General features: G+C 36.3%; 2 protein-coding genes across 3 annotated transcripts in view; both read right to left on the bottom strand.

Annotated features, from left to right (window-relative positions):
* Window positions 1-5,219: 5,219 nt before the first annotated feature.
* LOC105439918 (integrin alpha-V-like) lies at window positions 5,220-10,164 on the bottom strand. Of its 2 annotated transcripts, XR_004064927.1 has the most exons (5): window positions 9,950-10,164; window positions 8,994-9,095; window positions 8,009-8,137; window positions 5,411-6,606; window positions 5,303-5,343 (listed from the first exon to the last, which is right to left on the bottom strand). XR_004064927.1 is itself a non-coding variant. In XM_030990260.1 (4 exons), exons 1-4 carry the CDS (start codon window positions 10,094-10,096, stop codon window positions 6,481-6,483), a joined length of 504 nt encoding a protein of 167 aa, XP_030846120.1. In that variant the 5' UTR covers window positions 10,097-10,164; the 3' UTR covers window positions 5,220-6,480. The 2 variants fall into 2 exon arrangements, 1 of the variants encoding a protein (XP_030846120.1); XM_030990260.1 differs by having other exon boundaries at window positions 5,220-6,606.
* A 568-nt stretch (window positions 10,165-10,732) lies between these two features.
* LOC583516 (integrin alpha-V) overlaps window positions 10,733-14,921 on the bottom strand; it is a 54,566-nt gene continuing 50,377 nt past the window's right edge. The window contains exons 19-24 of the mRNA XM_030990902.1: window positions 14,588-14,735; window positions 13,730-13,819; window positions 13,184-13,263; window positions 12,258-12,347; window positions 11,570-11,675; window positions 10,733-10,972 (exon numbers count right to left, since the gene is read on the bottom strand). Of these exons, the coding sequence (XP_030846762.1) occupies window positions 10,733-10,972; window positions 11,570-11,675; window positions 12,258-12,347; window positions 13,184-13,263; window positions 13,730-13,819; window positions 14,588-14,735 (754 nt within the window). The remainder of the gene's footprint in view (window positions 10,973-11,569; window positions 11,676-12,257; window positions 12,348-13,183; window positions 13,264-13,729; window positions 13,820-14,587; window positions 14,736-14,921) is intronic.

Genomic DNA, 14,921 nt, shown 5'->3' with positions numbered 1-14,921 from the left:
GCCGTCCCCTCATGTATTATGCTTGGGTGTGGATGTGTGTGTATGTGTGGAAAAATGATACTATTACTTTTTTTCCTTGCGCTAAATACGGAATGTTATTTTCTTTATTAAATGTTATGTATTAATGTATTGATTGACCAGGGAGGACCTCCCTGGATTGACTAGTTCATCAGCGCTTAAAATTCATTAATTAGTTACAGTGTAATAATATATGTGATAACAAGGAGCACCGGGATAGAGAGTAAGGGAAAAGGAAGATGTGAAAAGGAGAACAAGAGAAAAGGAGAGGAAAACAGAAGTAGTATAGTACAGAACAGGGTAAAAGAAGAAGATTGTAACATTATGATGAGGAAGGAAAGATCCCCATACATGATACATAAATGAATAGTGTATAATTGAATCGAGATAAATTACGTATTACGGTAAATATTGTCATTTTGGTACAGAATGGATACAAGTTCATTGATAAACAGGAAATGATGAAAAATTAATGTATATAGATTGATAAATTAAAGGTATTGCTCAAATTGCCATGCTGGCTCACGTCTTCCTTGGAATATTACATAAGAACTAACAAGAACGGCCTTCAATATTTCGTCCCAGGATTCCGGGTACCTAGTTGAGTTATTGATTTTGAGGATTTCCTTTAGGCGGTATTTATTTTGTGGGGTTATGAGTCCATGTGAACCGATTTCAATACAGATTAGCTTGCTCTTCCACCCTGTTGATGTTATGTCATGTATGAGGCTTGCGTATTTGTCTTGTTTTCGTTGATGTGCTTTGTCAATGTTTAAGGGGACTTTGAGTTCGATGATGATAATGTCCTTATTTTTGTTGTCGATGTGGCAGATTTCTGGTTTGTGTTGGGTACGTATTATGTTTGGTGGTATGGTTCCCCCATTGATGCTTTCTGCTTCTATGTTGCATATACTTTGGAGGAATTGTTTGAAGTGTTTTTAATGTCTTTGAGCATGATGCGTAGTATGTTGTTGTGGCGCCAGGTATATCGGTCGTGGAACTCTGATCCTCATAAATATAATAGTTATAACGTGACTTTCAATAACGTTAAATTAAACGATTGTTCAGTCACGTACTATTAATAGTATCAACAGTATATGTAAATACTCAAATTTAGCCATATTCCACAATCAGCTTTGTCCACCCCAAAACCCTATGTGTGGTTTTCTCGAAAGCGGACTAACTTTAGTCAATGATGTAATCCTCCGACCTATTAAGGAATACCAAGTGTCCATATGAAGATTTTTTTGAATAATTTAATCTGTCAATAAATTAAAATAAAATGTAATAACATAATTAATAAACAACAATATAACTATGAAGTAATTATGTTATCATGGTAATTCAGTTACATATCCAATTATTCAAAAATATATTCATATGGACACTTGGCATTCCATAATTAGTCGGAGGATTAAACGATAGACTAAAGTTAGTCCGCTTTCGAGAATACCACCCATAGTTTCCGCCTGCACTAACGTTTCGTCTTTTACTTCTCCCAGGGACGTGATAGAGAAGGACTGGAATCAAGCCGCTCTCCTTTGACCCCATGCTCCAAGCCGCCGAAAAGTTATGCGCTAATCTGCAACTGTTGACCAGGTGGTGAGATAAAAGAGCACATGACATTTCAGGAGTTAGAATTCCTACATCAGAAAATGGTATCACTGCAACTGTTCGCTGTCCCTTCCAATGATTTATCATCCATTGTTGAATGTGTAAAGAGTAGAACAAGCGAACACAAACTTGTGTACTTTCATCCTTTTTTAAACTTGAAAAATACAAAAAACACGCGAAAACACGCATTAGCAAACTTAATGTTATTGAAGATTGTAAACCATGGATCAAATAACGGGACATTAAAGCACGCACAAATTTTTTGAGTTTTTGACAGGATGTAATTTTTCTTTTACCAACTCTGGCACACAAATTAAAGGAAGGACGGAGTTTTAAATTTGAAAATTTGTTTGATGCACTATTCCCAATAAAATCCCCATATAAAGTTTTTGATTTACACTAAAATTTTGCCGGTAATTTAATATTTTGTAATAAATGTAAAACTGGTGCCTGGCTTCCGAAAGTCCCCGCAGTGGAAGCGCGGTTCGGAGCATGGAACTTCAAAACCAAGTGGAATGTTACACATCCCATTGTTACGCTTTAGAACTCAAGAATGCGTTTGAATAAATTACAAGAGTTTCGCCTCCTTTTCTTTCACCTCCCTGCTTCTCCGGACCGGCGGACCCTTCCAACGAAATTCAACGATGAGCTTGCTCAAGCAATCGGAGCTGTACCCAGTTTCTGGAGACTTCTGTTGTCGGATCTTAGAATGGCGTACCATTTCTATTCCAGTCCAACCTATCCTACGTGGTCCAGATTGGTGGGGCCACATTCTAGACCTGGGGCCCGTTTCATAAAACTTGTTATCTATAACAACTCCTAAAGGTCTATGACAAATTTGCTCTCAGCCAATCAGATGCCATGATTTCAATAGCTTATAACAGTAGCTTGTAACTTGATATCGATATCAAGTTTTATGAAACAGTGCCCAGATGCTTGTCAGAGGATACTGCAAAGTGGTGATGACGTGGTACATGGGATAGCAGTTGAAACGGTTCGTCCTAGAACACTGATAAGTATGAAAAAACTCCAGAAGAACAAGATGACCCCGATGAGGCTTGTAGCTTTGTGTTTCATCGGCTTCCTTATAGCAGTGCTATTATGGTCATAGATGTTATTATGGTCTAAGAGGCTGTTCACACCGCAATGAGATAGCGCGGTCTATCGTAGCACCCCTTTTTTTCTAGCGCGCGCTAGACCGCGCTATCTCTCGTGGACCACCACCAAGAGGTGCTCCAGAGGCACGCCGTTTTGGCTCGCCGTGGCTCGCTGTTGGGCGGACCGAAACGACGTTGTACCTTCCACACCGCAGAGATAGAGCGGTCTAGCGTGCGCTATCTCTGCCGGTGTAAACAGCCTCATAGAGTTTATCTAAAGTTTTTCATCCCCGAGCCCCGTCGATTCGTTGACCCTGGTATTTGTTACGTGTTGTTAGGTAGGACAACCCATAATATTAGTCCTACCTAGCAACAACTAATGTATGCAATTTAAGTTCTGAATATTGAGATATATTTATTCATAACAGGTGAATGAAATCAATCGTATCGAGATGCTTCACGAAGGTATATGCATACATTTGGTTGCATTACGAAAATGGTCTATTCGCACTAAATACCGCCATTGTTTAGTGTTATCATCACGAAGGTATATGCATACATTTGGTTGCATTACGAAAATGGTCTATTCGCACTAAATACCGCCATTGTTTAGTGTTATCATCACGAAGGTATATGCATACATTTGGTTGCATTACGAAAATGGTCTATTCGCACTAAATACCGCCATTGTTTAATGTTATCATCCAGCGGCAGATAACGAATTTTGTATAGAAAGAAAAACGGGGGAAAAAGTTCGAAACATTGTCGACAAGAAAAGAATAACACATATTTAGGTGCTACTTTAGGTCAATTTAAAAGGGGGACACATTTTCCTTTTAAGGTATGCTAGTTTCAACATTTCCTTGTCAAATTCCAATTTTGAGGGGATTGAATAAACAATCCTTTTCAGGAGATAGTTCTATGTACATATTCTTCGTAACTATTTTAAGAAAATTAAAATCTCCCAAATTTATATCTCACCTTAAACCAGAAATCATCTTTCCCTTCAACTCACCCATTCTCTCAGTCACGCACTCCTGCAATCAACGATTGGCCAATTATGACAATAAATTCTTGCAAGATGTATTCCTTTACGTTAAAAACATCCCCAATGGTGTCCAGATGTAATGACCACACTAAACGACTTTGTATGCAGCTCATGTTTATGAAGATGATTTATTAATGTTTTGATAACAAATACGATTATTGCACTCAATAATTATGAACAGTTATATATACAACGGAAGTACAGTAGAAAATATATACACTTTTATGTACACATTTTATATAATACACTTTTAATAGATCCAACTTTTAGGTCGTCTGACTATGGAGTGCGAAATAATCTAAAATTTTCTAATTTGAATTATTCGAAAATTTACATAGGCGACCACTATTGAATAGCATTGATATTTACGTATAAGATAAGACAAATTAATTTAAAAAACTTGTATACATAAAGATATCTTCATTTGGGCAGCGTATATCAATACAGGTGGCGGTATACAGTATAAACTTAAACCCTCTTTAAATTGAAATTAGCTCAGTCAATTGAAGTTCAAAGGTTTAATAATACACAAAATAAATAGTCTATGCATAAATCCTATGGACTGTATCTGAAAAGAAGATATAATTAACATTTGCTTGACTAGGATTTTTATATTTTTGAATAGTTTTTATAAAGAACTTGAATGATTAAACTCTAAGCGATACTTATTTCTCCGATTATGTATGGCATATGACATTCATCGAAGTAATATATCAATTTTTAAGAATCAGCTCTGAATGGATGAAATTTTGTCTTTATGAATTAAATTAAGACAATGGTGAAAATACAATACGTCCATAGATTATGAAATGAATGTGTGTATGCGTGGTGTGTGCGTGCGCGTATGTGGGAGACGGAGAAGGGCGGAGGGAGAGAGAAAGAGAGAGAGAGAGAGGTGAAAAAGGGGGGGGGGGGGTTGGGGTGGGATGTGGCAAGGGGGTTAATGTGTCCACAATCAATGCCATATTGCAGCGATTCGTATACATTACACCGTGTTTTTAAAGGGTAAAATGACATATTGAATTCATTCAAGGCGCATGCCTTTATTAGCATCAGTTCAACATTATGTATGGAGATATCAAAAATCAACTTGAGGCTCGTAGTGAAACTACAACAAGTACAACAAAATTATAAAAATGAACAAATATGGCAAGAAAACAACAGCTCAACGATTTATCTAGAGCGATGTACATCAAAAGTAATATTATAAGGTATTAAGGTACATTATGGAGATGATTGTGCAGTAACACTAGAAATTGAATGATTTCAGTCTACTAGTCATGCAGCACAGTTAATGTGCAAACGAAACATGGATTAAAAAACACACATGAACAATAAAATTCTTCAATCGCCCATTTTATCGGCTGAAGGTTTTCTAGTCCAGTTCAACCCAATACAAAAAGTATTAATTTGTAGCAACCACATTTATGTATCACACAGTATCTATATAGTTTTACCAGGGACTTGGACTTGTCTTCCAAGTCCCTGGTTTTACTGTGTAAATTGTTTCTACCATTATCATTAAAATATATTAAGGTACATGTATTTTTTATTTTATTTGAAATTCTACTCGTTGTAATATCATTTTTTTTTGAAGAAGAAAATGAACCAGAATTTCAACTAGTGCCTTAACCTACAGGTTCTAAGCGCTGTACACATTGTACTTGTTGTCTTGCAAAGTGAATCTGACTTCAGAAGTTTTGAATATTCAAATAACGTTATTAATATAATAGCATTGATATTTGTAATATCAATCTTTGTAAATACAAAGTGAAAATATTCTACTCTAACTAATGTGTCATGCTGGAAAGCATTCCATGAAACAGAGAGGAGAAGTTAAAAAGCGGATGCAACACACTTTAAGACGGCGTACAGACGATTCCAGATTCCAGAGATCACTTCAGTTTTTCGGTGCTACCAACTAGCCGATTTCCCCCTCTTGCTCTAAGCCGAAGTTGAACCGATCCCCGAAATTGCACGAAATTAAATCGGCCAGATTTCGGAAATTTCCGGACGTCGTTGTTTGTTTCAACGTACAGTACCCCCAAGCAGTTTTCAATGCATTCGAAGCAGGCTACAACTAATTTATTATTAGACACTAACCAATCAGTGTAAAGTTTACTGATGTCAGTTTTTATAACACTGACGCTGATTGGCCAAAGAGAACAATGGATCGTTACTATCATGTGCAACAATGATAGCCCCCCCCCCCAGCAAAACAAAAATCCCCAGTAGATGACAGTCTTTAAGCCTTTCTTCAGTTAACGTCATGTTATAATTGAATTTAATTTGTTTCATTTTCAATCATTCAATCATAGGTAATCATCGATTACAAGTTACATACCACCTTTTTGTACTTCTGACAATTCAGTTATTTCAATTCATTGTTATCAAAGCTTGGCAAATAGTAATAAATTGGAAGCCATTTTGGAAAGACTAGAAATGTTATTGCAGATACCAAAATATTTAGAATGGAATATATTACTATATCAATGTCTAACGAGTGTATTTGATTTTACAAATGTTGCAATAACACAAAGCATTTTATCAACTCATTATTCAAAATGATTCATTTTCAATTTTAACATCTTGAACAATGTATGTCAAAGATGTGCGATTTTTGGTATAAGCCACTAAAGACGAATAGACGAAGAGCAACCCTGCGAACACTCAAGATTGCGCGCGCAGTTAGTTGCTTGAGGATCAATTGGGAAAAGATCGGCATGTGCTATAGCTGTAGGGGACGTACTTTTGTGATCTTGAGGATTCGGAATGGCCCATTTTCTTCCTCTGTTCGGGAGTGATCTTCTTCCGCTTGAAGAATCCGATCTAAAGAGAGAGAAGGGGTTAGAAAGGTAACAAAAAACAACTACCATTACTTCAAGCTACGGAGAACCAAGAAGTTACCAGCTTCTTGGGAGAACATGCATGGTAAACTACAACTAAGTTAGCAAGGAGTACATCGAGAAAAAAAAAACATGAGAAAGGAGAAAGATAATTCCACGTTATTATCAAACGAGACAAGGAAACATTTTCTCAACATCTCAATTTGCTTATCAGAAACATAGGATAACTTAACCAGAAAGATTGTCTTTGATAATAGTATAATAAGAAAGCCATCGGTTGGACAATTGAAAGGTTTTATCATCGTTTCAAACTCGCATATTTTTCCGTAATTGCAAAAAAAAATATTTACGACTAATGTCTATTTAATCATGATAAATTCCTCTTCTTGGAAATCTTATTCTGATGAGCAAAGTTAAAAGTTAAGCGAAAGTGTTTTTCTCTTATGCCGTTCACCTTGGAGTGCCCAAGAGTATCTCTCTACAGCCAGACAATGCCTCATATAGACACCTCGAATATTTGGTCCCACTATCATTTGATTGGTCCATTTTTCTTTCACACATGGTTGGTACACTTTTCCCTAATTAGTCCAGGCGCCTTTTCCCAATAGTTGGTCCGTTATTCCCTAATTATTGGTCCATGTTTTCTGTCCCCATTAGTTGGTCCATTATTTCCTACAATATTTTGTTTTCATCACACAATCCTAATACAGACAACACTACTGTATGTGTTCTAGTAGGAGGAAGTTAAGTACTGCATGCAAAGCGTTCCCATTAAGAGACTGGTTCAATATTTTCATAGTATTCACACTGTCAATGCGCACTAAAAATAATGAGAAAACTATAGCATTCTCTAACTGTATAATTAAGAAGCTTAGGTTACCAGGCACAAAAACATGCTTTTATTTCTCTATCTACCTACAGCAAATCAACTATTTACTCGCTATACAATCACGGTCAAGAACTAGGAGAAAACTAAGGGAAAATCACATTTCGAGAATGTTAACTTTTCTTCCTTTTCATATGACACCTCAATCAGGAAAAATGAGCCAGTAATAACGAATTTCTGTTTGCATTTCCATAATTTGATTAAACGGATTCTTTTTTACTGGCTGCCTGCCGTAGCAACAAACAGAGTTGACAAAAGACTTAACTCCGTTTCGTTGACGATCAGCCATGCAGAAAGAAGACAAAAGACTTGATATAATATTTCCCAAATGAATACAAAGTTGTGTAATGTAATACCATGTTTGGTACAACTATTTTGGAAACAGAAATAAATGAATAATGCGGCCTTTTCAATCAATCTCTTGATATCCCAACTTATAACCATTTTCCTCTTTTATTTTATGCCCATCCTTTTTCTTTTTCCTCCCTTTCTTGCTCACCTTCCACAAAATGAGAATTAAAAGTATAACAATAAGAAGTCCAACCGATGCAGCAACTATATAAATCCAGATCGGGATGTGTTTCTTCCGTTCGTCTACTTCCACGTACTCGGATACATCCGTTGTAATCTGTAAAACACAGCGAAGAAAATATCTGATTAACAAGAGTTAGAAGCAATAGACCATTTTCGTAATGTAATCAAAATGTATGCACAAATCTGCGTTAAGTGCCTTTTAACAAATTATTTCATTCCCCAGTTAAACAAATGGTATGTCTGTCCTATATACCGTCTGTCATCCCTCTTATCTAGACTCCCAATACAAACACATAACACAGTAATACACTTCAGTTATTGTAGGATAGCCTGACAACAACTAGAATTCACTAGTCAGAATGAGATTTGTGTACATTAATTGTTGCTAAGTAGGGCACACATTATGGCTTGTCCTACCCGACGACACGGAATGTATGCAATTCGCATTTAGACTATTGAAATACAATAATTTGTAACAGGTGAATAAAATAATTTGTAACGAGGCACTTATCAGAGATGTGTGCATTAGTTTTAATTACATCAAGCACATGCCCATTAAGCAAGGCGTACATATTCAGATGTTACAACATTGCCGAAAATATAGGCTCCATTGTGCGACTATCCAAACAATATCCAATTTGGAAAGTCGGTTCATCGCGATTCTGTTTAAAATCCCAGATAGTGCAAATGTTACGAAAGGACAATATAGTGATAGCATATTATATTACTGGATCTACGTGAGAAAACTTCATAAAATATGGAGGAAAATTAAAAAAAAAATCATGAAACATTCATGACTGAGTGTATCTTAACTGAGCAACATTTGTTTATATTTCTCAACTGTCTATCTCTGTCTGTCTGTCTCTCTCTCTGTCTCTCTCTGTCTGTCTGTCTCTCTCTGTCTGTCTATCTCTCTCCTCACTCCCTTTCTCGCACTATATCTGACTTACCGTATAGTTAGCGGCAGGATGAACATCGAATGGTATGGCATAGTAGCTACCTTTAGTTACAGCTGAAGCACGCGATGATATCCTCAAATTTGTAAGGTTTACCTGTCCGGAAAAATGGTTATACAAGTAAAGTAAGTTTGCAAGTTTTTACTCGAACTGGTGTAGTACTGGAAAACATAACGTAGATAAAATGATGTATTAATAATCTATTTGGACATCGGTCTATTTTAATATCTTTTTATTAGGAAGTTTATAACCAATGTGAAGTTTAAATAATAGTAGAATAGAGATTACGATTTTGCGTTTCAGAGTGTGTGAGAGAAGAAGAAAACGAAGAGGAGGAGAAATGAAAAGTTGGAAAGTAAGAGTAAGTGTAGTCCAGATGGACAAAAAAACGTTTATGAAATGAAAGAAATGACAATTCAAAGAGATCGCGGAAAATAAAATTTGTGGGAGAATTAATATCAATACACCAGGGATATAGAATTGATAACAAATGACAAAAACAACAACAACAACAGTAGCAGTTACAAGAACTGCAGGAACAGCAATAACAATACACTTAAACAAGAGCAGCAATTACTATGAACATGACGGACAAAGAAAGCGGACAAAATATACAGTTCCTCAGGTAGACAAAGGAACATCCCTTCACTGCTATTATGTAAAAGGTGAATATGCATGTGACACCTGTTCTGCACATTTTTACATAATAGCAGTGAAGGGATGTTCCTTTGTCTACCTAAGGAACTGTATATTTTGTCCGCTTTCTTTGTCAGTCATATTCATAGTTAATACACACACATCAATTAGAGTACTACAATGCGGTTAACTCTTGGATTAAGGGTAATGTCTCAGGCAAAATAAACAATTACGAGAGTGATTATAACTTTGAGGTTATTATGTCAATATTTCTTTAAAGTTGAGTAGATATGATCAAGTAGCATTGTATTTACCTCAAGTAAAGTATTTATCCAGATTCTTGACTTGATATTTATAACGACTTCTCCTTTCGCTGTGCTCGTCGCTAGAAGGCTGTCCAGTCTGCACGTAATGGTTGCGCAATTGCCCAGGGAGCAGCATTGCATGTGGTGTGACGTCATAGCTGTGTTAGTATCCTTGCAATATGATCGATCAGGGCGAGTTCCTGTATCCTCGTACACTACACCCGACTCCAACTACACAAATAACAACAAAACAAACAACATAATTCAAACTATAACGCTTATAATCGACATAAGCACATTTTTTAAAGCATGGCAAAATTGTGTTTTCCCAAAAGGCAGGACAATATTTGCTAATACATGAAAAAAACATGCAATGATTTAAAAATAAGTGGAGGATCAGAGAAAAGCATGTGGATTTTTAGTAAGAAAAAGCACAGGAAAAATCCGAAAAAGCCTGCTTTTCGGTATTTTCCGTTCTGTGCCTCCTTAAAATATTCCTGGATTTGGAATTGAAATTATTGATATTTGAAGTTTATATGTTGCCAACAAAAGTCACACAGTGTGTGCAAAGTCACAGGTCTGTAATATACTCGTACAATCATTATACCGAGTGTATGTCCCTTATTTTGCGCCAATTTGGGATCAAATATGGAGGACAAAATAGGCGCCAAACCGCTTTGGACCTATCCAACGAGTGCTATATAAACGGGAAATATTAATTGAATAATAATTGTGCTCTGGTATGTAGTATTTTAGTAAAACCAGAAAAATAACATAGCAGATAGATTATTTTCACTGCAAACTCCTTTGTTTGACCAAACAATTCCTAGTCATGGGACCCGCGCTCCTCCAATCAAATTTCCCTCTTACCGGTAATTTCGCTGGGTTCACGTATGCATTGACAGTGCACATTTGGCCGTTGTTCATGGACGCCCTGGTGAGGAGCAGCAAAAGGGTGCCATTGTTTGTGAAAAGAGGCCATTCAATATGGACGATGGTGGGACCAATGTGGGATGGTCCTTTATTGATGAGCTGAGTGGGAAAGTGTCAAGAAAAAAAAGCAGTTCAGAACCGAAGAAAAAGGCTTCAATAACAATTAAGTCCCTGATTTTACTTTAGAAATTGATCATCAAACGCGTGAACAGTTACTATGATCAAATTACATACGATTTCGTATTCATCATATATAGCAAATCATCATTGACTTGAATCAATGATTGCTCTCTAAACATTTACAATCCCTCTGAAAGTCCATCTATCATTGTTAATCTTGTTTTAATAACTGTTTGAATTTAGCCAACCCGCCCCAGGAAACAGATGTTCTGTAGGTACATGTAAACAGTTTCGTGAAAGCTTTTGAAAGATAATGCACCATCGTGACACAACTCACCAATTATGATAATTTGATATGGAAAATCTTAATCGAACAGCATTATGTTAAACGTAATCTACTGGCCCGAATAATCTGCAATCGTTATAGGACAAGGTTGGATGTGATCTTCTATAATTAAAAAATAGTTGCAGTAATTTGAGAAGTTTTTTTTAAAAATGGAATATCTTCATTCTGTCTTTATGACAGTAATACAAATCAGCGCGATGAGTGTTGTTTGTATACAGCTCAATGGTTACCGAGAAATAATGACTGATTTCTGGTCCGACATCGTCGTAAGAGTTGATCGTACGATCAAGAGGATAATGTTCGGGACGAAAGACGACCTCTTGAGGACTGGATACCCTGGGAAAGACAAGGAGAGAAAATAAAACATTCATATTTATTCATGGTATGCCAATAGGATGCTTTTCTGTTGCCAAAGTTCAGTTCCTTCCCATATAGAGAACCGAAGTGCCAAAGTCATAATCGCTCGTCGTTCAGGTAAAAAGAGCCTACGCATGAGCTCACGTTTTTGATATTCTGCAATGCCACTGATTTCATCAATTCGCTTCCTCTTCTTTTTCTTCCTTCCCTTCTTCACCTTCTCCAACATGGCCTTCTCCTACTTTAATACTCATATTATCAGGCGGCGGGCCCGACCCCCCTAGCAAAACAACACCGGTAAAAAGAATAAGATGGTAACGTAAATTAAACATGTTTACCCCCCCCCCCCCTCCTTGGAAAAAATAAAATAAAATAAAATAAGAAAGTTTTTTTTTTTAACATTAATTTATTTGACCTCTTAAAGTCACGAAGACCATATAAGTCACTGACGAAAAGGTTGTCAGTCCGGGGGGGGGGGGGGCGGATCGGGGGGCAAGGGTAGGTGTTTTGCGGGTATAGATAGCCGGTTGTACTGAAGCGATTTAAAGTGAGTATTCTTACCCTATGAGCTCCATAGAGGCGACAATCTCGACTGGTATGAGGACATCCATGAGGTTGTCCCGTCGGGTACTCTCCCGTTCTGCTTCAACACTATATAATAATAATAATAATAATAATAATAATAATAATAATAATAATAATAATAATAATAATAATAATAATAATAATAATAATAATAATAATAATAATAATAATAATAATAATAATAATAATAATAATAATAATAATAATAATAATAATAATAATAATAATAATAATAATAATAATAATAATAATAATAATAATAATAATAATAATAATAATAATAATAATAATAATAATAATAATAATAATAATAAAAGTAATAATAATAATTGCTTCTTATAAAGCGCACAAGTCCGTCACATTGTGACGCTCCTGGCGCTGCCCGATTAATACCCTGGTTCTAGCAAGGCTCTCTAGCATTTCAAGGAATTAATTCCTGCCAGGACTGGTACCCATTTACATCACCTGGGTTAAGTGTGGCAAATGTAGATCAATGTCCTGCCAAAGGACATTGGTGACGCATATAGAGCAGAAAACAACGAAGAAATTAACTTCTATAATATATGGCTATAGAAATAGTTTCAAAGTCATATTGGATGTGATTTTTCTATGGGGCAAATCCACATTTTCAAGAGTGCAATAAATAAAATGCCATGCAATGCAGATGATGAATACCCAACACAATCAATCAACTTTCAAGAACCCCCCCCCAAAAAAAAAAAATTAAAAAAAATGGTAACAACCCTCTCCGATCCTATAAGGACGTGACTTTGCTTTTGCTGCTCAATAGATTTACACGTATTAAATGCAGAATAGAAGCAACCCTTGGGTGACTGTGTATCTGTAAATGAAGAAACTCGGCTCTTAATGAGGATAATGCTAATTAATACTTAATAGATTACCTTTGAACTTGCATCGAAAAGGTCAAGAGGTCAACTTGTCCCGAGAGGTTCACGTTCTCGAATTCAACACGAAGTTTTAGCTGCAACAAAAATATTGTAGAAATGTTTTGTTGAAAGCGAAAGACATAGAAGTACAAACGCACAGAGTAATTTGTATTATCATGATCTAGATTTCTTATCTAATTGCCTCTGTAAAAACTGTAAACAAAAGAGGAAATTTGAAATGAAAAACACAAGTAGAGCGGAACCGATGTCGTGAGACGCAAGTCGCAAATATCAATTTTTTCCATATTTTAAATGCAAAATTGAAAAAGAACCCCAAACCTTCCTTTTTAAGTGTTCCATGAACATATATGTTAATTATGCATTCAATGTATTTGTTTAAATTCAATATATTTGTTTAATATCGTGTATTATCTGTATAAAATTATATACACTTGGAATATTGTATCAAGCCATATTATGTTCATGAAAATGTATGATGAAAAAAAGAAAAAAGATGCAGAAACCAATAAATCAAATCAAATCAAATCTAATCAAACCTACCTCTGCACCTGCTGGTAGGGGATTCCCCACAGTGCACGTGACCAGGGAAAGCTGTACGTCATTGGAGCACGAAGCGATGAAATCGTGAATCTGAGTTCGGAAAAGATAAACTTTAAAATGTTTTTTTTTTGTAATCGCACCAATTACAAACGAGACAATCAATGAAAAATATCTGTTATGGATGAGATTGAGATATCCCCAATGAAATTGGAAGTTTCCTAGAGAGAGAGAGAGAGAGAGAGAGAGAGTTCGTGTTCATGACCGACCCAATGAAATATTTTTTTTCCCCCTTCCCTGCTTTGAATGAATATCCATTTTGTTTCTCACACTGTATTGCTACACCTGCTATCATATTCTGTAACAATCGCCATTGACTGTAAGATAGTTAATGATAAATTATACATCAATAACATTTAAACGCTGGCTGGATGCCCTGCGTAACATTGTTACAGTCACCACTTTCCTCTCTGAAACGGACCAAACTCTAGGCGTAGAGGGATCTTACTCAGCAATCGGAGTTGTTGGGAATTCACACACACCTTCGCTAGCAGGTAGTTGACTTAAAGCCTGGGAGACTGCAAACTTGAGATTGGTCGGAGGACTTGATTCAGATCAATCGCAACCCTTTAGACGGGGCCCAGATATAATGTTTGAACACCAGGGCTCGTCTTACAAACAGTTGATATCAATCGCAACTTACTTACGATCGCAACTATGTACATACGAGAAAGGAGACTGCAAACTTGCGATTGATAAAAGAACTTGCGATTGACTTGGATCAATCGTAAAAATTTGTAAGACGGGGCTCAGACCTTCTAATCACAAAATAATACCCCGGGAATGTGGTATTATACTCACCAATCGCAGTTGTTCTGCCTTTTTAAAGAGGAGCTCCGGAGGGGTATGAATCTTGAGTCTTGATTGGTAGGCATCCTCCCCTTGGTTTGTGATGGTGATAATCATGATGATGTTCTTCCTGTCTCCGACGAACAACTTTTCCACATTCCTAGAAATAGCGAAATAGCAAGTCGATAATGACTAGTAGGACTGCATTCCCTTTGCTATTATTTCTCGATTTTAACTCTTTTTCGTTTCATCTCCTTTCTCCAAACCCCCAGTGAGCAATGCAATTCGATGTCTCATTTCGTTATCTATCATGATTCTTCAGCTATGCTTTTTACGTCAAACCTTA

This window comes from Strongylocentrotus purpuratus, unplaced genomic scaffold, assembly GCF_000002235.5.
Source record: "Strongylocentrotus purpuratus isolate Spur 01 unplaced genomic scaffold, Spur_5.0 spur5_scaffold_19, whole genome shotgun sequence".
Lineage (NCBI taxonomy): Eukaryota > Metazoa > Echinodermata > Echinoidea > Camarodonta > Strongylocentrotidae > Strongylocentrotus > Strongylocentrotus purpuratus.
This window is presented reverse-complemented; position numbering and strand designations above follow the sequence as displayed.

Excerpts from the sequence above, each read along its gene's own strand:
- LOC105439918 (XM_030990260.1), bottom strand. The coding sequence starts at position 10,096 with ATGACGTCACACCACATGCAATGCTGCTCCCTGGGCAATTGCGCAACC. Across the intron at positions 8,138-8,993 it reads ATCCTGCCGCTAACTATACG|ATTACAACGGATGTATCCGA; the intron begins GTAAGTCAGATA and ends TGTGTTTTACAG. Across the intron at positions 6,607-8,008 it reads TAATTCTCATTTTGTGGAAG|ATCGGATTCTTCAAGCGGAA; the intron begins GTGAGCAAGAAA and ends CTCTCTCTTTAG.